This window comes from Cetorhinus maximus, chromosome 18, assembly GCF_964194155.1.
Source record: "Cetorhinus maximus chromosome 18, sCetMax3.hap1.1, whole genome shotgun sequence".
NCBI lineage: Eukaryota > Metazoa > Chordata > Chondrichthyes > Lamniformes > Cetorhinidae > Cetorhinus > Cetorhinus maximus.
In genome coordinates this window covers 18,412,046-18,439,569 of record NC_135896.1, presented here as the reverse complement: position 1 = coordinate 18,439,569, position 27,524 = coordinate 18,412,046, and the positions used below count along the sequence as shown (strand labels likewise).

The 27,524-nt window shown below is 41.2% G+C and overlaps 1 protein-coding gene across 1 annotated transcript in view; it reads left to right on the top strand.

Annotated features, from left to right (window-relative positions):
* vrk1 (VRK serine/threonine kinase 1) overlaps window positions 1–27,524 on the top strand; it is a 67,547-nt gene that overhangs the window by 15,929 nt on the left and 24,094 nt on the right. Inside the window, exons 3-8 of the mRNA XM_078562170.1 lie at window positions 1,843–1,898; window positions 10,991–11,060; window positions 11,763–11,850; window positions 14,440–14,548; window positions 17,695–17,787; window positions 19,732–19,864. Of these exons, the coding sequence (XP_078418296.1) occupies window positions 1,843–1,898; window positions 10,991–11,060; window positions 11,763–11,850; window positions 14,440–14,548; window positions 17,695–17,787; window positions 19,732–19,864 (549 nt within the window). The remainder of the gene's footprint in view (window positions 1–1,842; window positions 1,899–10,990; window positions 11,061–11,762; window positions 11,851–14,439; window positions 14,549–17,694; window positions 17,788–19,731; window positions 19,865–27,524) is intronic.

Genomic DNA, 27,524 nt, shown 5'->3' with positions numbered 1-27,524 from the left:
AGATTCTTAAATGCTGAGCTAACACGAATTTAGAATTACTGTAATTGTATTTTTAAACTTTAAAGGAATTGTGGATTCAATTGTTTTGTTTGGTTTGAATTTGATTCCTGGTTAGATTAGTTTAACTATTAAAGAAGTAAATAAATCTGATTCCCTTAAAATGAGGAATAAACAGATAGGAGTTAATCAGCTTGGAGGCTTGTGAATGTGTATGTATCAAGCCATTATTAAAGTATATGTGATTCAAGTGGTAGGTGTAGTTGTGGAAAAATGTTTTTGTACTTGATTTATGATTAGGCAGGGTAGGTAGTTGCCATCCATTGATGACTCCCAGAACTGTGAAGTCTGTTAACACTCCCTGTGGGTGCTCACTTATCTCATGGACATTTGGATTAGGCACCGGAGAACTGTTGGAACCGCAGCTTAAAGTTTGTACCTTTAGGAAAGAAAATAAAATACCAGTGGCACAGTGTTTGGTGCCAAACTAACACACCAAAAGATAGCTGAATGTGGAGTCAGATTCTATAGCTGAATTTCTAATTTTGGCTTGATTTGCATTGCCTAGAAATAAAATATAACATATATATAAAAATGGTCTGAAAGAAAGTAACCATATTGCTTTCCAGATTGAGAATCTCTAAGAAATAGAAAACATCATTAATTTGTGGACATAGCAAAGGAGATGCAGGTCAAATTTTAAAGCATAACTATTTGTATATCTTGCTCTGCATACTCCAGCTCCACAGTGTTCCATATGTGGCTAGCAAACTTGCAAAGGAGGAAGATTTACCACATCTGTACGTGCTCTTGCTGTTTATTTGCCAAAGTCTAGTTCCTATGATCACTGTCACCCAAAAATTGTAGGTTTGCCATCAGTATTTTACACTGGAAATGTAGGAAGCCTGAGTCTGAATAAATTTATTAATGTTTTTGATTTTCTCTTGTTATTTTGCAGTGTATGTTCTTTTATAATTTGCATGTTGATTCATTTTTTAATTCCCTGTGAGTTCAGGATAAAAATGAAAGGGGTGTCAACTATGCAAGTCAGAATGTAGGAGGGGTGGGGAGAACAGGTTTCAGATTCAAATCATCGTTTTCTCATGGTTTAGGGGAATGGTTCCCCATTTCGTTTATACATCAATGTATTTATTACATTTTTAGGAGAGACAATACAGTTATTATTGTATTGTACAATTTGGTGTTAATTTACATGAAAATTTTAAGTTGAAGGAGCTAAACCTTTTTCCCCAAATGTTCTTTTTTCCTTTCCTGAGAGATAAGCATAGCAAGAGTATAATCCCAAAGGTGTTTATAGGACTTCAGTGAATTGTGGAGATGGCCATCAAGCTTCTCTAACTAAAAGACATCACAGCTGACCCAAATCCTCCTTCGCCAAAACTTAGTAACAGATTTATCAAGCATTTTTTCCCTTTCATAAACCCATGTTCATCCTGCCCGTTGATATGATTTTCTAGGTGCCCTGTTATCACGTCCCTAATAATAGATTCTAGCATCTTCCCAAATACCTGGGTAACTGGCGTATTGTTTCCTGTTTTCTCTTCCCTTTTCTACACCTATAGGAGCTTTAGCAATCTGTTTTTACATCTCTTGCAGTCTACTCCATATTCTAACTTCTTTCTTTATCAATTTCTTGATTATGCTTTGAATTCTAAAACCTCCTTAATCCTCAGGCTTCCTACTCTTGTTGACAACGCTATAAGCCCAATCCTTTAAAATTATCTTTCACTTCTCCGTTAGCCACAGTTGGACCACTTTTCCCGCGGGTTTTGACTATTATGTGGAGCCATTGGATTTATATTTTAATTTTGTTTTTTGTTTTAGCTGATGGAAATTCTGACAAAGCAGTTGGACCTTGTGCCTCATATGTTATTAAAGTGGTAAGTAGAAGCACATTTGAGCCTTTTTATGTTGATTTGTGAATTATATTGAAATGCACTGATGTGCTAACTTCTGTCATTTCTTCTTGAGGCCGTGAAATGCTCCATTCAGTTGGATTGTGCCTTACTGCCTGACCTTCGTAGAAAAGTTTATGCAGAGAAACACCTTTGGCCACAAATTGATCAGGCAGTGATCGCACACAACATCCTTGAGACCCTGAGGCAAAAGTAAATGGTGGAACCTGTCGGATGGTTCCCCAGTCAGACTGTCAAAATCATTTGGCAATGTGGTGTTTTCAAACAGCTTGGCTGGTGTTGAGAAGGACCCTCCCAGTTAAATGAATCATGCATACCCAGATTCTCACTGCCAATGCATGCTGTTCTCAAGGCAGCTGTGGTGGGGAAGACACCATTGCCTCTCTCATTCGGAATTTTCATTTGCAAAAAATGTCTGGAAAGAGATGCAGTGCTTTTTGTCAAGGTTCATCATGAGCAAATCTGTAACACTACTCTGGACTATCCCCAGGGAAGCACACTAAGACAAACATCAACTACTGCTGAAAGACCATCAAGTTAGTTAAAGGCGCACTTTGGCTGGAAATTTGCTGGTTTTCCAGTGTAAGGAGTTGCCACAACAGTGTTGTAGACTGGAGCATTCCAAAGTCCAGAACTATGTGCTGAGGGGTGCACTGAAGCTTGGGACAGCTATCACAAAGGCTCTGAGGAAATGATATAGTTTAGGGCCGTCCTGCTATAGTAAACCAAGGTGTAAAACCCCCTCTGGCTGTAATTATTAGAAAATGTGTTCTGCACATGTAGATGTAATCTGCATTGTAAATGGAGTGAGACACCCTTGAGTGCCATGTACTGTACTTAACTTAATTGATCTATATTGCACTATGTGAACTGCCACACTTGAATTGTACTGTAATATACATTCACAAATTTTATGAATAAAGTATATGTTTTAAAAAAAGAAGCTCTCCTTGGATAGAACATTTGCTTGCCAGTTAACCTTAACAGTTCAGATTGCTTTGAGGTACCAGGGCTGCAGACAGTGTGAAAATGGCCATTAATTTAACATTTAAGACTTAAATGGCTTGGTCTGAAAATTTATAAATTTGATTTTTAAATTTGCTTTAGAAACTCAACTTTGCACAAATTTATTCTGGCTTTAGCAGGCAGTAATATGGAGAAAATAAGTAGAATCAATGCAAGGCCAGATTCTTTGGACATGTGTGTCTTATCTGTCTATCCATTTATTTGAATTGTACAGCTTGCAGGATAGTTTAGCGGTTGTGAGATGAGGTGATAATGTGAAACAGACACTACTTTAAAAAAAACTGCTTGAAAGAAAAATGATAGTGAAACTTCAATAATCCACCATAATGTGGGACTCCCATGAGTGGAGAAGCAAGAATCCCCATTTTACTGTATATAGTTGATGGCTGTGCCACTTTGCATCCACCTCAGACATTTTTATCAGCATTATACTCCGTTGCTCAGCTGGCTCGGTGAGCAGATCTGGTTTACATCACAGCACCGTGTAATTCAGCTGCAGCTGTCGAATATTTCTGGAAGATTATTCCTTTCCTATATTTTGTTTGACTTTATAATGAAACAGGTAAATTAAGGGCGCCTAAGGGACTCGTTTCAGGCGTTTTTTTCTTTGTAGGAGTAATTATTTGCAAAGTGGTCACTAGGTACAGTTTACTAGATGAAACAAATATTTTGGGACTGTCTATGTGTCTCCTGTAGCATTCCTTATTCTTTTCACCCTCATCTGAAATTGTGCCTAATTCTGGAACCTTTGCTATCATTGTGATTTCAGTTCATTTTTTAATGGGTGGGTTTCCTAGTTTATTGCCATCTCAGGACCCTTTTACGTTGAGGGGGGAGGGTTGTCCTGATCCTGGGACTGGCTACTTTTGAAATCTATACAGGGTGAGGTGGTTGCTGTAGGGCCAAAGCGCCTGGTAGAGCCTAGCCAAATTGCAGGGGAATTAATATCCAGAAGATCCCTGTCTAGAACTCTCCTCGCCATCCGTGTGTTGCAGCTGCAAATGTTTGAAGTGTTGGGGGTTGGATGGGGAGCTGTTAGCAGTTTACTAGTACCTTAAGTAGGTTTGCCAATTTTTGTTGGAGGCATTACAGGAGGTTTGGGGTCAAGTGATGTTCTGGCCAGATGACATCTGAGCATGTGATGTTGGATTGGTGACATCAGATCATGTGACTTTTACAAATACTGTTGGATTTTTCTTATCACAGTTCGGTTACCTGTAATTGAGAATCTTCATTTGTCATTTTGTGCTAGCAGCTGTTGTATGATTTCCAAGAACTGGAAGGCCATCTGAGAGAAGGCAAAGGGAAAACTGAGGGCAGAGAAAAGGGGAAGCCATTCTCTCCATTTCTGCTGTCATTCCCCAATCACCTTCTCTCTTCATTCCCCAGTCTGCCTCTTCCACCAATTTAAGCCCCTGATGCCTAGCCTCCCGCCCCCCCCCCCCCCCCCCCCCCCCCCCCAACCTGCCCCGCCCCGGCATCCGGCAGCTAGTTCCCCACTTCAGTATATTGGTGACTCAGCATCCATGTTGATAGCGAAATGCCTCTATTCCTGAGATAGTGCAAGCATTCAATGCCAGAGACAAGAGCAATTTCCCTTCCATCATGCATGCTGGGTAATGAGTTCTCTATTACACAAGTAATTGCTGAAAAGAGATGTTGAAGCTTCTGCTCTTGCACTCATCAGGACACTGCAAGAGTATCAATATAAGGGAAAACAACAATTTTCATTTATGAGAAGAGAGTGCTGATTTGTTGGCAAGTGAATTCTGGTAGAGGCATTGCCATGGAGAATGCACCATTGAATTCTTTGTCACTAAAATAGAGAATATAATTCAGCTGCCTCTGCTGCTTCCCTCCCTCTAGCCCATTAGATCAAACTTCTGAGGTTCCCCCAACACCCCTCTCCTCGCCACAAATCCTCACATTCCTGCCCTTTCTGTATTTTCTCCGCTGTTTCTCCAGATGCCATCTCCAAGCTCATCTTGTCCATGGAACACTCCACTTGATCCCTTGGCCTTATCCACAGTTAGTGCTGACCACCCAACTTTCGGTCCTGCCTCCCACAATGGCTGATATTTTAAAGGGTTCTTTCTCCTGAGATGGTATCCCCTTCTCCTTTTCATCTTCCGTTATCACCCCAGTCTAAGAAACAGACATGACCTCTCCATCCTTACAATCTACTGCCTTCATCTCCAGCCTTCCTATCTTCTCAAGTCCTTGTTGCCTCCTAAATCCATGCCCATGTTTTCCAGAACTCCATGTTTGCCATAGTATGGAATAGGCTCTTATCAACGTCAAAATGACATCTATGTGCCATTAGTAAACCTATTTCTCCAAGCCCTCCTCGATCTGTCTGCAGCCCTTGACATGGTTGACCACACCATCCTCCTCCGGTGCCCCCCCCCACCCCCCTCCATCACTAAGTTGGATGGGACTGTATTCGCCTAGTTCCATTCTTACCTATCCATTCGTAGCTAGAGAATCACCAGCAATGGCTTTTTCATTCTTCCATGGGATGTGGGCATCTCTGGCAGGGGCAGCATTTATTGCCCATCTCTACATGCCTTTGAGAAGGTGGTGGTGAGCTGCCTTCTTGAACCGCTGCAGTCCATATGGTGTAGATACACAGTGTTGTTAGGGAGGTAGATCCAGGATTTTGACCCAACGACAGTGAAGGAACGGTGATATAGCTCCAAGCCAGGATGGTGTGTGACTTGGAGGGGAACTTGCAGGTGGTGGCATTCCCATACATCTGCTGCCCTTGTCCTTCAAGGTGGTAGAGGTCACGGGTTTGGAAGGTGCTGTCGAAGGAGCCTTGGTGAGTTCCTTCAGTGTACCTTGTAGATGTACACACTGCTGCCACTGGTGGAGGGAATGAATGTTTAAGATGATGGGTGGAGTGCCAGTCAAGTGGGCTGCTTTGTTCTGGATGGTGTCAAGCTTCTTGAGTGTTGTTGGAGCTGCACTCATCCAGTCAAGTGAAGAGTATTCCATCACCCTCCTGACTTGTGCCTTGTAGATGGTGAGCAGGCTTTGGGGAGTTGGGAGGTGAGTTACATGCTGGAGAATTCCCAGCCTCTGACCTGTTCTTGTAGCCACAGTATTTATATAGCTAGTCCAGTTCAGTTTCTATTCAACGCTAACCCCCCAGGATGGTGATGGTAGGGCATTCAGTGATAGTAATGCCATTGAATGTCATGGGGAGATGGTTGGATTCTCACTTGTTGGAGATGGTCATTGCCTGGCACTTGTGTGGTGCAAATGTTACTTGCCACTTATTAGCACAAGCCTGAATGTTGTCCAGGCCTTACTGCATTTGGACATGGATTGTTTCAGTATCTGAGGAGCCATTCATGGTGCTGAACGTTGTGAAATCATCAGTGGACATCCCCACTTCTGACCTTATATGAATATAGGAGCAAGAATAGGCACTCGGCCCCTCAAGCCTGCTCCACCATTCAGTAAGTTCATGGCTGATCTAATTTTAACCCCTTATTCCTGCCTACCCCCGATGACCTTCCACCCCCTTGCTTATCAAGAATCTATCTACCTCTGCCTTAAAGATATTTAAGGACTCTGCCCGAACCATCTTTTGAGGAAGAGAATTCCAAAGTGTCCCAACCCTCAGAGAAAATTTTTTTCCTCATCTCTGTCCTAAATGGTGTAACCCATTATTTTGAAACAAATGACCCTGAGCTTTGGATCCTCCCACAAGAGGAAATATCCTTTCCACATTCACCCTGTCAAGACCGCTCAGGATCTTGTATGTTTCAATCAAGTCGTCCTTTACTCTTCTAACCTCCATTGGATACAAGCCTAGCCTCTCTAGCCTTTCCTCATAAGATAACCCACCCATTCCAGCTATTGAACTTGTAAACCTCTGATCTGTTTCTAATGCATTTACATCTGTCCCTAAATAAGGAAACCAATACTGTACACACTGGTCCAGATGTGGTATCACCAATGCCCTGTATAACTGAAGTATAACCTCCCTACTCTTGTATTCAATTCGCCTTGCAATAAACAATAACATTCTATCTTATGATAGAAGGAAGATCACTGATGAAGCAGCTGAAGATAGTTGGGTCCAGGACACTACTCTTCCAGATCCCATGTGGTTGCTTCTGGGGTACCCCCTAAGACTTATCTACGGGCAGCCCCTCTGCGACGTCATCCATAAACCAACTCTACCTCACCACCATGTCTCTTGACTCTTCACTGTCTTTGTGTTGTCACATTGCTTGTCCACCACCCAGTACGTGATGAGCAGAAATTTCCTCCAACTAAATATCTCAATATTGGGAAGACCAAAGCCGTTGTCTTTGGTCTCTGCCACAAAATCCATTGCCTAGCCACTGACTCCATCACTCTCCTTGGCAACTATTTGAGGCAGTACCAGGCTGCTTACAACCTTGATGCAGCAGTTGACCCTGAGGTGATGATGGGGTTCCTGTTCCCCTTTACAATTGGCTCTTGGACTTCAGGATTTATAAAGAACAAAATTGCACAGACACGGGGCTCAACCATAAATTTGACGTTTTATTGAACCCATTAATGTCCCTAATACAGATGCTTCTAAGATTAGCTAAATAACACACAAAACCACAAAATTAAAACAACCTGTCCCCGGTATAAAACCTTCTGTGGCTGGCAGAAATTGACACCCCAATTCCCAGCTGAACCCTTCTGTGATTCGACCACAGTTCCCAGTTAACCCAGAACAAAGTCACCACGACTTGGTTTAAATCCTACAGAATTCGGGCCAAAACACTATGCTTTTGTCCCAAATCTTCACAAAACCCTCAGACCAATATCACTACGATTTGGCTGAAACACTTACAATCCCCAACACGGCTGGTTTGTCCAGTGTTGTTTGTAGACCCCGAGTCAAGTTGACCAACCCTGACCCTCCTTCCAATTGCAGTAACCACACCCTGATATGCCCTTTTTCATAATGATCCAACTCAGACTTATCAAACATATTTCCTGTTGTTCTTGTTGTTCCAATGATTGGGAGTTAGCACTCTTAGTTTATTCCACACATAGTCCAGACCAATATGATCAGCTCATACTGGTTGAAACAATAGAGTTTTTCCATGGAAAATATATCCCAGATGAATATGGTCGGCTCTCACATTGTTTTAACAATTCTGCTGTTTTGAGACAATACAGCAGCTGGCTCCAGGTTTGATGAAGGTTTGAATGACCCTATTCCTCTCCTTGAGAGGAACCAATCATAGTTGCAGTGCTATTGCTAGTGATGCAGGCCTTAGTAGCATTACAATTCCTGATTGTATTATATTGATATGTTCCTTGTGTCATTGTGTCAGGTAATCAGTCTCTTAATTGTGTTAGTCAATGGCAGGTCTTCCCTGGTCTCATTGACTGATTGTTATCATGAAACAATGTCCAAACCCTTTTGATGAGCCACTGTCTTTTACTAAATGCCCGAATTAACCCCTTGTTGCACCGCCCTGTGCTGTTGGCTGCAGTTTGGCTTTTGTATTATGTGGTTCAAAACATGTCTGTGGGTTTGGGTTTCATTGCAATGCTGCAGTGAGTTTTGTGTCTTTTATCTGCACCATCATAAAGACCGCCTGTTTGCTTTGTCATAGCATTACCCAACTTATTCCCACCCTTAGCTCACCTGCCACTGAACTCATACCCATGTCTTTCATTACCTCTAGACTTGACTACTCTTATGCTCTCCTGACCTGTCTCTTGCATTCTACCCTCCATAAACTTCAGGTCGTCTGAAACTCTGCTTGTGTCCTAACTAGCACCAAGTCCAAGCAATGCCCCAAAATAAAATTCTCATTCTTGATTTCAAATCCCACCTGGCCTTGCCCTTTCTGACCTCTATACCCTTCTTCAACCATACCCACCCTCTGAGAAAACTGCATTTTCTAATTCTGGCCCTCTTGAGCACCCCAGATTTTAATCACTTCATTGCTGGCTGTACCTTCAGCTATCAAGGCCCTAAGCTCTGCAATTCCCTCCTTAAACCTCTCTACCACTCTACCTCTCTTTCTTCCTTTAAGATGTTTCTTTGACTAATCTTTTGGTCGCCTGACCTAATACCTGTTGAGACTCAGCAGGTCTGACAGCATCTGTGGAGAGGAATACAGTTAATGTTTTGAGTGGAATATAAGCTGGTTGAAGGTTCCACTTCATTTCTATATTTCTTAGTTCTGATGAAGAGTCATACGGACTCAAAACATTAACTGTATTCCTCTCCGCATATGCTTTCAGACCTGCTGAATTTTTCCAGGTATTTTTATTTTTGTTTCGGATTTCCAGCATCCGCTGTATTTTGCTTTTATAATACCTATTGAGCTTTGTTTGATAATACTCCTGTGAAGTGCCTTGGGATGTTTTACTACGGTAAAGCCATATATAATATAGTTATATGGCTGTTTTCCTGGCAAAATATACTAGATCTGTCAGGCAAAATATTATGGTTTCAATGGTACATAGTTTAGAGGTGTAAGATTTGGAGCTCACTCCAATCTCAATTGTAATACTCAAGCCAATGACAAATGTCAGAATGAGTTGAGAAAGTTATCTAAAGGACGCTGTAGTTCCTGACTAGCTACAGACCACTCCAGGTACAAATGTGTTGTCACAAGTTTTGCAGAATTTATTAAGATAATTGCAATATGTACAAAATTACAATACTCAACAAAGGCAGTGAATCAGTCCGTTCGCTCTGGAACACCGGCTCTCGACTTGCGGCTGACTGTGGCACTGTCTCTTGTTCTGTAGACTGATGTTTATCATCTTTCTTCTTGTTGTGTTGCGCCCTTAACCACTGCAAGTTGTTGTTTATTAACCCTCGCTAGATCAGTAGTATCCTTTAGTTTGATTGGCCCAAACAGCATATGATCAGTCCCTGATTGGTTGAATGGTACATGATCAATATCTGATTGATCTCTTAGGGGTGCTGGTCATCTACTGATATCATTTCCTGTTGTCTCCTGACTGGCCCTCTAAGGTGGCTATTACTCGTGGGATCGTCCCTCTCATCTGTCACCTCTCACCTTTTTTTGTCATTTCATTAAACTTTTTGACTTTTATCCTAAGACAATGGTGCGGGAGTGGGGGGTTTGTCATTTCATTAAACTTTTTGACTTTTATCCTAAGACAATGGTGCGGGGGTGGGTGGGGGGGGGAGCTTAGGATAGTTCTAATGTTGGCTTATTTGAGATAAGAGAACATGTAATGTGTATTAACACTGGACTCATCAGTCCAGATGTCTAATTAATCTATAGATATCGGTATTACATATCCTGTATAACTCTCATTATGACAAGTGCTTATCAGTGTGTTTTGTTTGAAAGAACTGCTTTGCCATTGTATGTTTCTGTTGTTTCTGCCAGTGCTTGGTATAAGTCAATTAAAAATACAGTACGGTGCATAGCCTTACCAAAAATTACAAAGTTACATACATATAAAATCAATGTTTGAAAGTGATTGGTGTGCTCAAATAAAGGCAGCAAGATTCACTTAAAAATATAACATGACACATTCCTAAGTAATAAACCAAGAGAACTACATAGCTACAAAGACTAATTATAGAACTTAATTCTAAACTTACAGAATCAAAGATGAAGAGAAGTAACTGCTTCTCATAAAACATCGCAAGTTACACTACATTACTTTAAGGCACAAGGCTGAATGTTTTAACACCTGTTTTTCTTTGCATAATAGGCTTTTGAATTTACAGAATACAAACTGATAAGTTTTAATTGCTAGGGAGTTTGATGGTCTTAGACCAGAGCATTTCAACCTTCATGCCTTGCATCACTGGCTTGGGGCCATGTGGTTTTTCTCATTTGTCAAGTGAGTGAGATGCTAACAAAGACCGAGTCATGTGATGTACTAATGCCCTGCAATTTAGCATATCATATTGACTTAATATACTTTGGTTATTTGATTACTACATAGAACTAAACTAAAACTATTAAGTTACTCAACATGGATTTCCCTGCAAGAGACAAATCTGCTTTATTCCCTTCTATTTCTAGGAACCCAGTGCCAATGGACCACTGTTTTCAGAACTTAAGTTTTATATGAGAGCAGCAAAGCCAGAGCTAAGTAAGTTAAGTATATTGTATGCGAAAAGTCAAATGCAATTTGTTGTGTAAGTATCTGGCCTTCCTAAATCCAAATGCAAAATTTGACTTTCTACAATTCATATGTTTGTAATTGCTAAATATTTATCACACCAGCATTCCCACTACATGTGTCATGCTTGTGATTGTTTGGGTTGTTGCCTCATTCCTGTGCCCATCGGTTCATCCTGAATTTGTAAAAGTTCAGTTTAAATGATTGCTCCTATCCACAAATAAATATTTGAAACTTAAAGTATTAATCCTTTGAGGCAGCATCAAAAATGCAGCAATTTCTTTTGGTGAGATTCTTAATTCTGCAGCAGCTAAGTTTTTTTTTGGATTTGTGATGTACATAATTAGCTGGGTTTTAACATGCTCTCAAGTGATCGCTCCTTAGTCTGGATGCTGCATGCTGATCTTTTCATTTTTAGTTCTTGGTAACCTGGACGAGAGTGGGATTTAGTGTGAAGCGCTGTTGTAGCTCACGCTTATTCCAGCAAAATAGCTATTTTGGTTGTCTGTCTTCAAATGTATTTTCCAAACCATTGCTCCTAGGGTCATGTTCAAAGTTATGGAAAATATGAGTATGCTTCTCATAGATAATGGGATTTTAATGATGTAAGTGATGTCAATTATTTTATCTGATTTTTTTTTTGTGTGATTTTTATGTCCTTACTTCCTGCAGTTCATAGCTGGATAGCGTCCCGCAAATTGAATTATCTTGGTGTACCTAAGTATTGGGGGTCAGGACTATATGATAAAGGAGGCAACAGGTAAGTACGACCATTCTATTTGAAAGTTCCAGTAAGATTCTATGCAGTCTTAACACCATTAAAGTTCAAGGAGTAGTTATTGACCCCAGCAAATGCATTAACAGCCAGTGGTTATGCAGTGAAATGATTTTGTGTGTGATGAATATGCTATTAGTCACATCTTCTTTCCAGTCATAAAATTAGGTTAATTTACTTGAAAGGCCCAACCTTGCTGATAGATTGCAGTGGTTCTTCAACTTTTTTGGTTGAAGGACCCCTTTTCAAATGAACTAGTAATCACGGACCCAACCTGCGTCCCCATCCCCCATCTAAATTATAATATATTACCTGTGTGAGCTTGTATTTTGGCATTCTTTCTTTGATTCTATGTAGTATGTTGTACTTAAATGTGAAAAAAAACTCCCCTCTCTTGAACATGGGTGAACTCACTTGACCCACCTCCAATCTTGGTAATTGCGGGTCTATCAGATGATCTTTCTGCTGCTCTTGGCGTCCCTCCATGCATGCTGCCTTCAAGGTGAGACAGCCAGCCCACTGTGTAGCACATGTGGTGGCCACTCTCTGCTCCCCAGTTCACACAAAGCCTGCCTCCTTCTACCACTCATTCCTGCTGCTGCTTGACTATTTCCCGGACCCCTGGAAAGTTACCTAGGCTCTGGGCTCCGGAAAACCATCCCTACGCCTCTCAGCCTCTCTACCTTTCTGCCTTTAAGGTACCCCCTTAAAACCTATTTGACCAAGCTTTTGATCATCGCTCCTAAAATTTCCTTATGTGACTCGTTTCACACTTTGTTTCAGAATGCTCCTGTGAAGGGCCTTGGGATGTTTCATTATGTTAAAAGTGCTATATACATACAAGTCGTTAAGTCTTTTTGTTCCCAGTTTGAGAAGCACTGATACAATGGGACTAAGTACAGTTCAGGCAGGTCTTATTATGTGAATGTTTCTCTTTGCTTTTGAAGGGAACATCATTTGCAAACCTGTCCAAACTGTTTCTTGGGGACCAACCAACTTAATTGTGGGATGCTTCTTGTAATACAAAGTTGCACTAAAAAAAATTGGATTAAATGACTTAGAATTGAAAGACACTGCAGCATCCTGTAGATATTGTTAAACTTAATTGGCAGCTCTAATTGAATTTGAGATAATTAAAGCATTTTTTCCCATTGTTTCAGTATATGTTCAAAAGATATGCCTGGGCTGGCTGCTTACAAGAAGTAATTAAGGATCAGGGCAGGCCAGCAACTTTAGTAGATAGGGGACAGGTATAGGCCATTTAGTTCTTTGAGCCTGTTCCATTCAGGTCAGTAGCAAAGTCCCCCAGTTGGACTTTAAATTAAGCATTAGCACAGGAAAAATTACTTTATGTTTCCTGAGAAGGTTTGTTACATAGTTACGGTAAAGCCTTGGTACCTTTAATTTATCTGTTTGCTGGTAAATAAATATAGCGGCATGTTTTCTGTTCAAATACTGGGCTTATTACATTTATTTAGTTATTGGGCAAGTAGCAGCACACTCCAGTTGATAGAGAGTGAAGCTGCAGGCACCTGTTGGGTATCCCAGGCAGCTCGCAAAAGAGAAGTTCTATTGTAGTATGCTGTGTCAGTAGCTGCGACCCTTGGGTAAATCTTGGGAGAGGGGAAAGGATTTTTTAAATATTCATTTATGGGATGTGGGCATCGCTGGGTAGGCCAGCATTTATCATGGATTCCTAATTGCCCTTGAGAAGGTGGTGGTGAGTTGCCTTCATGAACCGCTGCAGTCCAGGTGGTGTAGGTACACCCACAGTGCTGTTAGGGAGGGAGTTCCAGAATTTGACCTGGATTGGAAGGGGTCGATGGTATTTGGCACTGCAGTCAACCAGCGAGGAACCCGGCTCCACATTCAGGCAAGTATTTTTTTTTAATAACACTTGCATTTTTAGTGGCAGCCTCCAGCTGGTTATGGGGTTATGGACCATTGGTTAGGTTGCATGTTCAACACAGGCATGCTGGATTGAGTGGTCTCCTCCTGTGCTACATCATCCTATGTTTCCATGTAGACCACCTATTCCTAAAAGCAGCATTGACTGCTTTCAGGACAGTGCTGTTTTCACGTTGGGCCGCAGCCAGGTGTTATCTTTGCATTGCAAATAAAGGACCCAATACCTGTTCTGATGCAGACCCTGCATTTCTCTTTTTCCATCATTTCAAATTGCGCAACGATGTACTTCAGGCAGGGCACATAATGAGCACATGCACCACCCACCATAATACAGTGGAAAAATCAATGTGGCACCATCAAATTTCTAGGCTCTTGTGTGAGAAACCAAAAAGCCTCAGTTATATCCGACTTTTTCTCCCTGATCCCCTCCTGTCTGTCATCCTTTTTTCAGTCAAAAGTGCACATCTAACTTATGCAGCAGATATGGTATGCCAAATTACAGTTAAAATTAAAATTACAAAAGTTAGTAAAAATTTGCAGAATTTGGTCGTATTCTAATGTAGAAAAATGTTATTTGATCAGATTACCTTACTGCCAACAAATGCTAATCACAGACGAACACTAGAAATGCTGCATTTCAAGCTTCAACTGATTTTCTGAATTCAGTTATAGGTTTATGGTGATGGATCGATTTGGATCTGACCTTCAGAAAATATTTGAACAAAATCATAAAATTTTTCCAAATAAATTTGTGCTGCAGCTGGGTCTTCGATTGGTAAGTTTGTGTTTGTTATCCAGAAGGTGCCAGTGTGGCGACAATTGTTTTTAATCTTTTATTTTTTTCAGAATCAGCAAAAACCTGGCATTTTTGTAACAAGTGTTAAAACTGTCCCAAATAGCTGGTACCATGTTATTGCTGGAGAATTGAATTATTTTCTAAGCCAATTCCAGGTCTCTGCCAATTTTCATCGTGATCTGATCGTCACGTGTACACTTAGCCTGGAATGGGCTTGGCCCTTGTTTAAAAAAAAATCTTTCTTTTGGAAATAATCTAGTTCTTAAACTTTGGAACTTTTTGATAGTTGGCTGGAGCCTCCTGGAATGCAATGCTGTAGGCTGAGCATTCATCTGATAACTTTGAAATACTGTAAAGGCTCTTAGCCTGGTAAAATAGCAAGTTTGATCTTTGTTTTAAGACAGAGATGAGGAGGAGTTTCTTCTCTCAGAGGGTAGTGAATCTGTGGAATTCTTTACCGCAGAGTGCTGTGGAGGCTGGGTCGTTAAGTATATTCAAGGCTGAGATAGACATTTTTAATCAGTAAGGGAATCGAGGGCTATGGGGAAAAAGCAGGAAAGCCGAGTTGAAGATGATCAGATCAGCCATGATCTCATTGAACGGCGGAGCAGACACAATGGGCCGAATGGCCTACTTCTGCTCCCACGTCTTATAGTCTTATGGCCTGTGCTGAGTTAGGTGATCTTAGCTTCCATACTGCTGTTGAAGCTACAATCCAATGTACTTCCACAATCAGTTCAAAATTTTCAATAATGGCTACTTGGGAAAGGTATAAAGCTTACACCCTGCTTTTGGAAAGGTATCCCTGCAAAGGAGTACTGAGTTGGTAGGGAAGAAAAGAAATGCAAAGTCACATGACACAAGCATCCAAATCGTTCTGTCTTCACGGGCCACTTATTTATGTGCTATGGAGCCTCTTGCCCACGTATAAATAATTGTAGTACAGAACATCAATCACAACTCTAAATTAAAATCTAATTTCCTGTAATTAAATTTGCATAAAAGCATTCCCTGCAAGCTAAGTTGTAGACTATAGTTTAAAATTAATTTTGTCTAATTAAAAACATCTTGCACATTAATATATGTTATGGAAAAAATAAACTATTTCACTAGAGCTTCATGGGTTTGGTGGCCAGGGTTCAAGCACCGTATGTGGCTCATGGGCTTTAGTTTGGATACCCTAGGCCTCGGAGAGTTGATTTGGATGGGTTGTTCACACTATTAATGATCTTATAACAATCTAAATTATTATAAAGCTGAACAATGTAATTAGCCTTTTCTATCGTTGTCTTTTCAATCTGATATTGTTTGTGATTCGCACTAACCACCCCCTGGGGTTTACCAGATAGAATGAGGATGAGACAATGATGGTTGCTGTAATTGTTTTTTTATTTCAAGAAAATTCTTACAATCTGAAGGATTTTAAAACTTCAGTTTGGTTTCACTTAATCACGGTTTGCCTTGTGTTTTACTTTCTACCTAATGCTGACCTGCACTATAGCTTTTTTGCCATCTCAGTTTTAAAGTGGTTAATGATTCTTCTCCACTGGTTGTTCACTAATCTGTTCTGTACTGTTGGCCTGAAAAGGATATTCAAACCGTTCCTCTATCAGCATCAACAGAAATTAACATTGGAAAGCTCCTCTGACTCAGTTGTTAAATACATCATGCAACAGAGCTGAGCTACAGTGTCACTGCTTTGATTCCTGACCTGTGTTGCATTTGTTGATCGTAGCTGGGTTGGCAGCAGGGGACTCTACAGTCAGGCTCTGGGGTAGGCTTCTCTGACATACCAGGTCATAGTCAAAATGCCAGTGTGTTGAATGAGCATATTGTGTGTCATGGGAAGGAAACATTTGGTGTGGAATACATAATCTCAAGAAAACTTTTGTCACAAAACATAGATGTCTTGAGGTTAAAAATGAATGGCTGTTGAAATAGGAATCATACATGAAGAACAGTAAGGAAGTAGTAGAACATTTGGAGACTTAATGTTGGGCATACCTTGATAGTAACATGGATTTGTTATACAGATGAGGAATATAGCTGCTGTAACCTCTTGGCTGAAGAATATTAATCCTTGTTGTACAGCATGTCATAGAAGAAAGATATGTTTCATTGCTTAGTAGATTGTAAAAAAATGCTGGAGGAGACTACTGAATTGTTGTAACTGGCCATCCAACTGTGTCCAGTGGCACGATAAGTGCTATATCCATGTTAAAAATAATGCACATCAGTGAGTTGGCTGCGCAACAGAGAATTAATATTGCGAAATCCAGTTGTCTGCTATAAAAAGGCCTTTCTTGGTGGGAGGGACAAGTTTGGAAATCACTATCTAGCATAAAAATTTGGAAAAAGCTGTTGAATTGTCTTGATCCGGAGTACGTTGTCTTTCCTGAGCAAGCTAGCAGAATACCACTGCTGTGAAGGGGAGCTTTGAGCAAACACATTTTGTTTCCATAATATTCGCAGAAAGAAAATAATTTGAGGTGAAAAGTGGCTTTTACATTTTTACCTTTTTTGTGCTATCTTCCACATATGATCTCAAAAGTGCACTCATCCTGGATTGTGAAGTGCAGGATGTTCAGATGAAGATTCAAAAGTCCTAGTTTTCATTCTTTTTAATTTTATTTTCAAGGTGCACACAAATGATGAGGCTGCTGAACCTTATGGGGTTCATGCATTCCTCTTGGATAATCTGAACCCTTCATTAACCATATTTGGTTCAGTTTGGAAGACTTTATTTGCAGCTTTTTGTATATTTGATCGATATGCAGTTTTTGTTCTGTGTATGAAAATCATAAGCTTTCCAAAACAAATCCTTGCTGTAGAATTAGTAAGTGTTTCAGATGTGTGGCTTCTTCATCAAAATGTTTATTATAACAGTTGGTCTAATTCAGGTGTATCAAATTTTTAATGATTTTGCTTCATAAAATAAAATATTAACAGTCTGAGTTCAGTTAGAGTTTTACCCGTTAGATATACAATTTGAATATGTATGTAGATGGATATCCTGTTGCATGAATGAAACTTTGTTACATTTGCATAATTGTTACAAAATGATATCAGGATCCTAATGACTCCTATCCAAAGCTGTTTAACTTACAATTGTTTTCTTTTGATAGATTGACATTCTAGAATACATCCACGACCATGAGTACGTGCATGGAGACATCAAAGCTTCCAATCTTCTGCTCAGTTACAAGAATCCTAATGAGGTTCTTTGTGTTTTACTTATTATTTAGTTCAATCGTAAATTGCTTTGTGGTACCTATAAAGGGAAAAAAACAAAGTTTTATACAATGTTTTCTCCTTCTCATTTTAACCACAAAGGTTCCAAAATGCTAAAGATAATGTTTTCTAACCGGTCATCAAATTATTTCATGCATAAAAGTGAGGGCTGGTCTGTTTGTGCGTGAATCTATCTCTTGAAGAGTTTTCCCCTTGATCCTAATTGACTTCAGTTTTATGAGGCTTCCTTAGTGCCATATGCTGTAAGAGGTCCCTTGATGCCAAGGGCAATTACCGTCCCCTTGCTTACATTATAACAGTCACTCACATCCTCAGGACAGCCCAAAGTGCTTCACAGCCAATTAAACACTTCTGGTGTGTAAAGAGGCTAAGTAAATGCAAGCTCTTTCTTTCTTACTTCACATCAAAATGACAATTTAATAATTTGTTCTTCTGCCATTCAGTAGAGTGCTGGTTAAATCTTGCTTTAAATGAGTTATTGACCTGGACTTTGGTGGAGTTTTTAACTTGGATTTGGCTGATCCTTTGGGAATTTTGATCTTATTTGGAAATTGTTTTTTTAGCAGGGTAGATGAGGCACTGCCTTTAGACAATTTGCCACTTAATATTTTTATCTGAATCTTCTGTGATCTAAGTACAAGTTGAGTATATGAAGTCCTGTCCAGAAGTAGAAGATCACTACAAAGAAATTGAATATGTGAGCAGGAGAATGCATCTCTGGGTATGCTGCATTAGAGCCCATTGGCCATGGGGACATCAAAGTCCTCAATATTTTACTCAGTTACTCATCTGCCATAAGAATAATTTGATTCTGTGCATAACTAAGGTAGCATAAACTCTTTGTAAATGGAAACAGTAAATATTATCAGATTCCAAAATTGTTTCAATATTATGCTGTTGTACTCGTGGTGGATTTGTAATGTACCATGCAGGTAATTCTTTTTAGTGTGAGTAGCTCTCTGTGCATTTCACATTTTTCGAAACGATTTAGGGTTCACTTAAGTTATGAAGGAAAATTCTCTGGCAAAAGAAGTTGAGGAGCAGCCAGAGCTTTAGAAGTTCAAACAAAATCAGAAAAACACTCGTGTTTCTTTTCTCGCTATCTCTTTTCTTCCTCACTGACCCTAACACCCATAGAAATGGTCAGGTCCTGAAATGTTCACTGTCTGGCCCCTGTGGAGATTGAAGTTGTTTTCAGGACTTAAATGTCTTTGTTGTGTTAGCGCTGAGGGAATGAAAGCAAATAGGTGTAGGAAAAAACAAAAGTGGATATTTTATCCCAATGGTGACAGTCAATCACTTCCTTCTACATAATTGAATTTATCTACCTTCATGGATACTAATCTAATTTAAACTTCTCGGGAATTACATTCATTGGTTCAGGAAACTCCTAATCATCTTTGGTAAGTTTGATGTTACTACAGGTTAGTTTTATCCACCGATTTAGTTTCTTTACATTTGTCTGAATTGTGAACAGGAAATTGTATCGACTATAAAGCTCTGATCACTGTTTCACATTGGGAGCTGACTACCAAAACAGTCAATCACATGTCGTATAGAGTTAGCTCTGTTCTTTGATCCAAACTTTGTCATTTTCATGGAGCTATTGCATTTATGAAGCTATGATTATGCAGGTTTATCTGATGAACTTTATGTATTTGGTCATTCACAATTTTACCAATTGAAATTGTATTATTTGTGATCTAGCTAGATTATTATATAGTCCAACACCCAGTTTGATTTTTACGTGCATCTCATTTTAAGATTGTTTTTCAAATCATTGTTTCCCACTATCCTAGCCCAGCATTTGCATAGTTTTTCTCTTGTATTCCTTCATGCCCACTCTGAGCTTATCTTGTCTGTGAAATCCACCACCTACTTTCTCAACCTTGTACTTCTAACTTTCTTAGGTATATTTAGTTGATTACGGCCTTGCATATCGATACTGTCCAGAAGGAGTACACAAAGAATACAAGGAAGACCCAAAACGTTGCCATGATGGGACCCTTGAGTTTACAAGTACTGATGCACATAAAGGAGCAGGTATGTGCAAACAAGCTTTAAGTATATGTTTAATAATTTTTAGACAATCTTTCAGGTTATACATAAGCATATGCTGATGTACTTATATTTCCCTAATACATTGACCTGGACTTCAATGGAGTTTTTAACTTGGATTTGGCTGATCCTTTGGGAATTGTGATCTTATTTGGAAATCTTTTTTAGCACGGTAGATGAGGCAGTGCCTTTAGACAATTTGCCACTTCATATTTTTGTCTGAATCTTTGTGATCTAAGTACAAGTTGAGTATATGAAGATCACTACAAAGAAATTGAATATGTGAGCAGGAGAATGCATGTCTGGATATGCTGCATTAGAGCCTGGTTACTACACTTTTCTAAGTGTTTAACTACTTTAGTCCTACTAAGACAACAACTCATTCAAGGCCATAAGAAGGGAGAGAGAAGTTAGGGATGGGGCAGTAGTTTGCAAGGATAATAGGGTCAAGGGTTTTTCTTTGGGGAGAGGGGTAATAACAACTGATTTGAAGGAGTGGGAGACAGGACCTGATGCAAGAGTACAATATCAATTAACATAGGAGCCAGGATGGGAAGTTAGGTGGTCAGTAGTTCAGTGGAAATAAGGTTGAGGAAAATAAGACAAGATGAGCTCAAGGTGGGCATGAAGTGATATAAATTCTCCTCATCTCCATTTTAAACGATAGACCTCTTACCACCACCAGTGGAAACATCCTCCTGCTACCTACTGTATCAAATCAAATCCCCTCAGGGAATTGCTTCTAATGCAATTATATCTTTTTTCAAATAAGGAGACCAAAACTGTATGTAGTATTCCAGATGTGGTCTCAACAAGGCCATGTACAGCTGTAGTAAAACTTCACTACTTTTATGTCCTATTCCTCTTGCAATAAACTTCAACATTCCATTTACCTTTTTAATCACTTGCTGTATCTGCATACTAACTTTTTGTGATTTATGCACCAGAACACCCAGACCCCACCTGTACCACTGAGCTCTGCAATCTTTCTTCATTTAAATGGTATACTGCTTTTCTATTCTTCCTGCTAAAATGGGCAAGTTCAAATTTTCCCACATTGTACTCCATCTGCTAATTTTTTGCCCACTCACTTAACCCATCTCCATCTCCATCCCTTTGCAGACTCTCTGCCTCCTCTTGACAACTTACTTTTCTACCTATCTTGGTGTGATTGACAAATTTAGTCCTTTCATCCAAATCATTGATGTAGATTGTAAATAGTTGAGGCCCCAGCACTGATCCTTGTGGCACTCCACTTGTTACAGCCTGCCAACTCAAAAAAGACCCATTTATCCTTTCTCTCTGCTTCCTGCTAATATGTTGTCCCCTGCAACATGTAATCTTATCTTATGTAGTAACCTTTGATGTGGCACCTTATTAAATGCCTTCTGAAAATCCAAGTACACCATATCTACAGGTTCTTCTTTATCCACCTTGCTTGTTACTTCCTCAAAAAAACTCTAATAAATTAGTTAAACACGATTTCCTTTCCACAAACCCATTTTGACTCTGCCTGATCAAATTATGATTTTCTAAGTACCCTGCTAATACCCTCTTTAATAATAGATTCCAGCAATTTCCCTATGACAGATGTTAGGCTAAATGGCCTGTAGTTCCCTGCTTTCTGTCTCCTTCTTCTTGACTAAAGATGTCACATTAGCTATTTTCCAATCCCCTGGGACCCTTCCAGAATCTAAGGAATTCTGGAAGGTTATAACCAATACATCTACTATCTCTGCAGTCACTTATCTTATGACCCTACAATGCAGGCCACCTGGTCCTTGTCAACCTTTAGGTCTAATAGTTTTCCCAGCAGCTTTTCTGTAGTAATGGTGATTGTTCTAAGCTCCTCCCTCCATTCATCTCTTGATTTTCAAGTATCTTTGGGAAGTTTTCTACAGTGAAGACAGACACAAAACACTTGTTCAATGCCTCTGCCATTTCCTTGTTTTCCATTATCAATTCCCCAGACATATTCTCTAGATGGCCAACATTAGTGTTGGTTACTCTCTTCCTATTTAAATACTTGTAAAAACCCTTACTAACATCTTCTTATGAGCGAGCTTTCTCTCATATTCTTCTTTCTCCCTCTTTATTATTTTTTAATCATTCTTTGCTGGTTCTTAAAATCTGACCAATCTTCTGACCTCCCACTAATCCTTGCAGATTTGTACAGTTTTTCTTTCAATTTGATACTACCCTTTAACTTCCTTATTTAGCCACAGATGATGCATCCTTCTCAAAGAGCCTTTCTTTCTCACTGGGATAAATGTTTGCTGAGAGTTATTAAATATCTCCTTAAAAGCCTGCCACTGTATCTCTACTGTCCTACCTTTAACCTAGTTTCCCAGTTCATTTTAGCTAGATCTGCTTTCATACCCTCATAATTACCTTTTATTCAGGTTTAAAACACTAGTATTAGGCTCATACTTCTCCTCTTCAAACTGAACATGAAATTCTATCGTGTTATGATCACTGTTGCCTAGAGGCTCCTTTACTGTGAGGTTATTGATTAATCTTGTCTCATTACCAGGTCCAGAATAGTCTGCTCCCTGGTTCGCTCTAGAATGTACTGCTCTAAGAAATTATCCCAAATACACTCTATGAACCCATGTTCTAGGTTACCTTTGCTAGGGGCAGGTGGTGGCATAGTGGTATTGTTACTGGACTAGTACTCCATATACCCAAGGTTATGCTCTGGGGACCCGGGTTTGAATCTGGCCATGATGGCCATGAAACCATTGTCGATTGTTGTAAAAACCCATCTGTTTCACTAATGTTCTTTAGGAAAGGAAATCTGCTGTCCTTACCTGGTCTGGCCCACATGTGACTCCAGGTCCACAGCAATGTGGTTGACTCTTAAATGTCCTCTGAAATAGCCGAGCAAGCCACTCAGTTCTCAAGGGCAATTAGGGATAGGCAATAAATGCTGGCCCAGCCGGCGACGCCTACACCCCATGAACAAATTTTTAAAAGTCTGATTTGCCCAATCTGCGTATAAATTAAAGAGGTCCATGGTTCTTGCACGCTGCATTTATATCATCTTGTTTACTCTGTCCACCATGTAACTATGTTAGGGGGCTATAAACTACTCCCACAAGTGACCTCTCAGCTTTGCTAGTTCTTAGCTCTACTCAAACTGATTCTGCATCTCGCTGTTTTGAGCTAAGGTCATCTCTCACTACTGTGGTGGCATGCTTAATCAACAGAACTACCTTTTCCTAGCTTCCTTTCTTTTTGGAATGTCAAATACTTTTCAATATTTAGGTCCCAGCTTTGGTCACCCTGCAACCATGGGCAGAAGTTTCTGCCTGTCAGGCGGGCGGGCCCGACCCAATCTCCGGCGGGTGCGGAACCGATCCCTGCCAGTGAAACGGGCCACACCGCCATTTTACGTTGGCGGGCCAATTAAGGCCCGCCCAGCATGATGTCCGGCGAGAAGTGCTATGCGCTCCCTGTGCGGTGGGGGGGAGTCCCTGAAATCGAGAGTGCACTCTTTCACGCATGCACACAAAAGAGCGCATATCTCCCTGAGGCGAAGTGCAGCCTCAGGGAGATCGCCTGGACTTTGAAAAATATTAAAAATAGAAAAAGAAATTCCCTTACATGTCCCCCTCATGTGACGATGAATACAGAATAACTTTATTAAAATTTTTAGAACCCTGCATGAAACCTCATCCCGCCGCTGGATGAGGTTTCATATTTTCTCTATTTGCCGCCAGGCCTCCTGGCCGACCCGTCAACCTTAAGGTTGGACGGGCAGGTCCTTTAATTGTTTAAATGATCCTGTCAATGGCCTCAATTGGCCATTGACAGGTCGGCGGGCCCGCAGCTGATTTTGCTGCACTCCCGCCTTCCTGAAAATTTAAATGGGGCGGGGTGACGTTGGGGGTTCCGCCTGATGTCATCTCACGTAATTTTGTGTGTCGGCGAGCAGGCCCCGCCCCCTGCTCGCTGACAGCAAAATTCTGCCCCATGTCTTTGTAATGGCTATCGTAAATGCATATTTATTCTGATGAAGGGTCATATGGACTCGAAATGTTAACTGTATTCCTCTCCGCAGATGCTGTCAGACCTGCTACGTGTTTCCAGCTATTTTTGTTTTTGTTTCAGATTTCCAGCATCCCCAGTATTTTGCTTTTAACACGTTTATTTCTATCTGTGCTAACAATTCATCCAATTTGTTACGAATTGCACACATTCAGATACAGAGCCTTTAACTCTTTCCGTTTTACCATTATTGCACTCGCCAGCCTTATCTGCTGGTGCTCTCTTCATTTTGTTCTCTGTCCCTTCCTGCCACACTCTGGTTAGCATTACCAAAATCACTATGCTGCTGTATTACCTCGTTGTTTCCCTTTGATTTACTACATCTCCTCTCGCATGTTCCCTTCCCCTCCACTATTTATGACTCGCCAAACTACTGGTCACAGCATGGTTCAGTTGAAGATTATCCCAACGGTACAGCTCTTACTTTCTCCAGTACTGGTGCCAGTGCCCCTTGAATTGCTAAACCCATTTCTCCCACACCAGGAGCTGAGGGATCTGGGTGTACAGGTCTACAGGTCACTGAAAGTGGCAACGCAGGTGGATAAGGTAGTCAGGAAGGCATATGGCATGCTTTCCTTCATTGGCAGGGAATGCGTATAAAAGCTGGGAAGTCATGCTGCAGCTGTATAGAACCTTGGTTAGGCCACACTTGGAATATTACGTTCAATTCTGGTCGCCACATTACCAGAAGGATATGGAGGCGTTGGAGAGGGTGCAGAGGAGGTTTACCAGGATGCTGCCTGGTCTGGAGGTTATTAGCTATGAGGAGAGGTTGGAGAAACTCGGATTGTTCTCACTAGAGCACCGGAGATTGAGGGGCGACTTGATAGAAGTTTACAAAATTATGAATGGCATGGACAGAGTAGATAGTCAGAAGCTTTTTCCCAGGGTGGAAGAGTCAATTACTAGGGGACATAGATTTAAGGTGAGAGGAGAAAACTATAGAGGAGATGTGCGGGGCAAGTTTTTTACACAGAGGGTAGTGAGTGTCTGGAATTTGCTGCCAGAGGAGGTGGTGGAAGCAGGTACGATAGTGGTGTTTAAGAGGCAGCTTGACAAATACATGAATAGGATGGGAATAGAGGGATACGGACCCCGGAAGTGCAAAATGTTTTAGTTGACGGGCAATATGGTCGGCGCAAGCTTGGAGGGCCGAAGGGCCTGTTCCTGTGCTGTACTTCTCTTTGTTCTTTGTTCAGTCTTTGAGTCACATTCATCACTCTAATCTTATTTACCCTACATGAATTTGCTCATGGCTCAGGTAATAAGCCAGAGATTATTTGAGGTTCTGCTTTTTAATTTGGCCACTAGCTGCTCCTAATCCCTAAGAAGAACCCCTTTCCTAGTTCTGTCTACATCATTGGTACCAACGTAGATCCTCCCCCTCCCACTGCAAGTTCCTCTCCAACCCTGAGCAAATGTCCTGAACCCTGGCACCGGGCAGGCAAGACAGCCATCTATGCTCTTGGCTGCAGAAAACTGTGTCCATCCCTCTAACTATACTGTCCCCTACTCCCACTACATTTCTATTAACCCCCCCCACTTGAATGGCTTACTTTACTTCAGTGCCATGATCAGTTTGTTCATCCACATTGCAACTCTTTGCTTTCATTCATACAGACTGTAAGAACCTCGAACCTGCTGGACAATTGCAAGGGCTGAGGCTGCTCCACTTCTACCTTTTGGGTCCCCACACCTGCCTCACTCACAGTCACACCCACCTGTTCCTGACCATTGACCAAATCAGAAGGCTGTACCCTAAGGGGTATGACTGCCTCCTGGTGCAAAGTGTTCAGGTAATTTCCCTCCCTGATGCATCACAGTGTCTGCATCTCGGCCTTCAGCTCAATGACTGAGTTAAAGCCCCTCAAGCTGCAGCCACTTAACTACAGATGTGTTTACCCTGATTCACGTTGGTCCAGGAACTCCCATGTTTTGCAATCACGACAAATCACCTGCCCTGCCATCTTTATTATGTGTTGATTTATTTTCTAAATTAATTTATAATTAATATACCCTGCTCCCAGTAAGCTTTACTACTGCAAGTAAAGTTTACTAATACAGCCTTACAACTACAAATAAATTACAGAAATTTTCAAAGAAAACAAGCAAAATATTTACCAATCAATGCCTTACCTGTTTCCCTGTGACATCAGATTTTTTTCAGAATGTGGTCGGTCCACAGACTGGCCTCCCCGCGTTCTCCTCTTTCACACCTCTTTAAGCTCTCACTGCCCTGTCCCCTCTCATGCCTCATGAAGCCCTTTCCACTCTCTCCCCTCTCACGCCTCTCTAAGCTCTCACTGCGCTCTCCCTTCTGTCCCTCTTTAAGCTCTTGCTGCTGTCCCCCCCATGTACTTCTTTCAGCTCTTGCTGCTCTCTGTCATTTCATGCCTCTCTAAGCTCTCACCACTCTCTCCCCTCTCGCACCTCAAGCTCTCACTGCTCTTGCGCCTCTTTAAGCTCTCGCTATTCTCTCCCATCTCGCACCTCTTTAATCTCTCGCTGCTATCTCCCCATTTGTGCCTCTTTAAGCTCTCGCTGTTCTCTCCCATCTCGCACCTCTTTAAGCTCTCGCTGCTCTCTCCCGTCTCGTGCCTCTTTAAACTCTCACTTCTCTCTCCCATCTCGCACCTCTTTAATCTCTCGCTGCTATCTCCCCTCTCGAGCCTCTTTAAGCTCTCGCTTCTCTCTCCCATCTCGCACCTCTTTAATCTCTCGCTGCTATCTCCCTTCTTGTGCCTCTTTAAGCTCTCGCTGCTCTCTCCCCTCTCGCACCACAAGCTCTCACTGTAATCTCCCCTCGTGCACCTCTTTAAGCTCTCGCTGCTCTCTCCCCTCTCACACCACAAGCTCTCACTGTAATCTCCCCTCGTGTGCCTCTTTAAGCTCTCGCTGCTCTCTCCCCTCTCGCACCACAAGATCTCGCTGTAATCTCCCCTCGTGTGCCTCTTTAATCTCTCGCTGCTATCTCCCCTCTTGTGCCTCTTTAAGCTCTCGCTGCTCTCTCCCCTCTCGCACCACAAGCTCTCACTGTAATCTCCCCTCGTGCACCTCTTTAAGCTCTCGCTGCTCTCTCCCCACTCGCACCACAAGCTCTCACTGTAATCTCCCCTTGTGTGCCTCTTTAAGCTCTCGCTGCTCTCTCCCCTCTCGCGCCTCTTTAAGCTCTTGCCACTCTCTCCCTTCTGCACCTCTAAATTCTTGCTGCTCTCTGCCCTTTCATGCTCTCTAAGCTCTCACCGCTCTCTCCCCTCTTGCACCTCTTTAAGTTCCCACTGCTCTGCCCCCTCTTGCATCTCTTTAATTTGATGGAAAAGGAGGAAGAAACCCATGACAATTTAAATATATTTCTGAAATTTGTAGCTGCCTAGAAGTGCTGTCGCTTTTGCATTTTTTAAATCACATGAATTAGGCTATCATTTTCTTTATCTCCCCTTTCTCTCCTGCACAATATATAGTTTAAAGATTTGCCTTTACAAGGTATTGCTCTGCATGGTTGTGAATCCTAGTTCCATTGTTAAAAGGTTACGTTGGAAAAATTAGCCTTAAATCAGTTTCATCATAATTGATCTGGTCTTTGTTTTAAATCAAA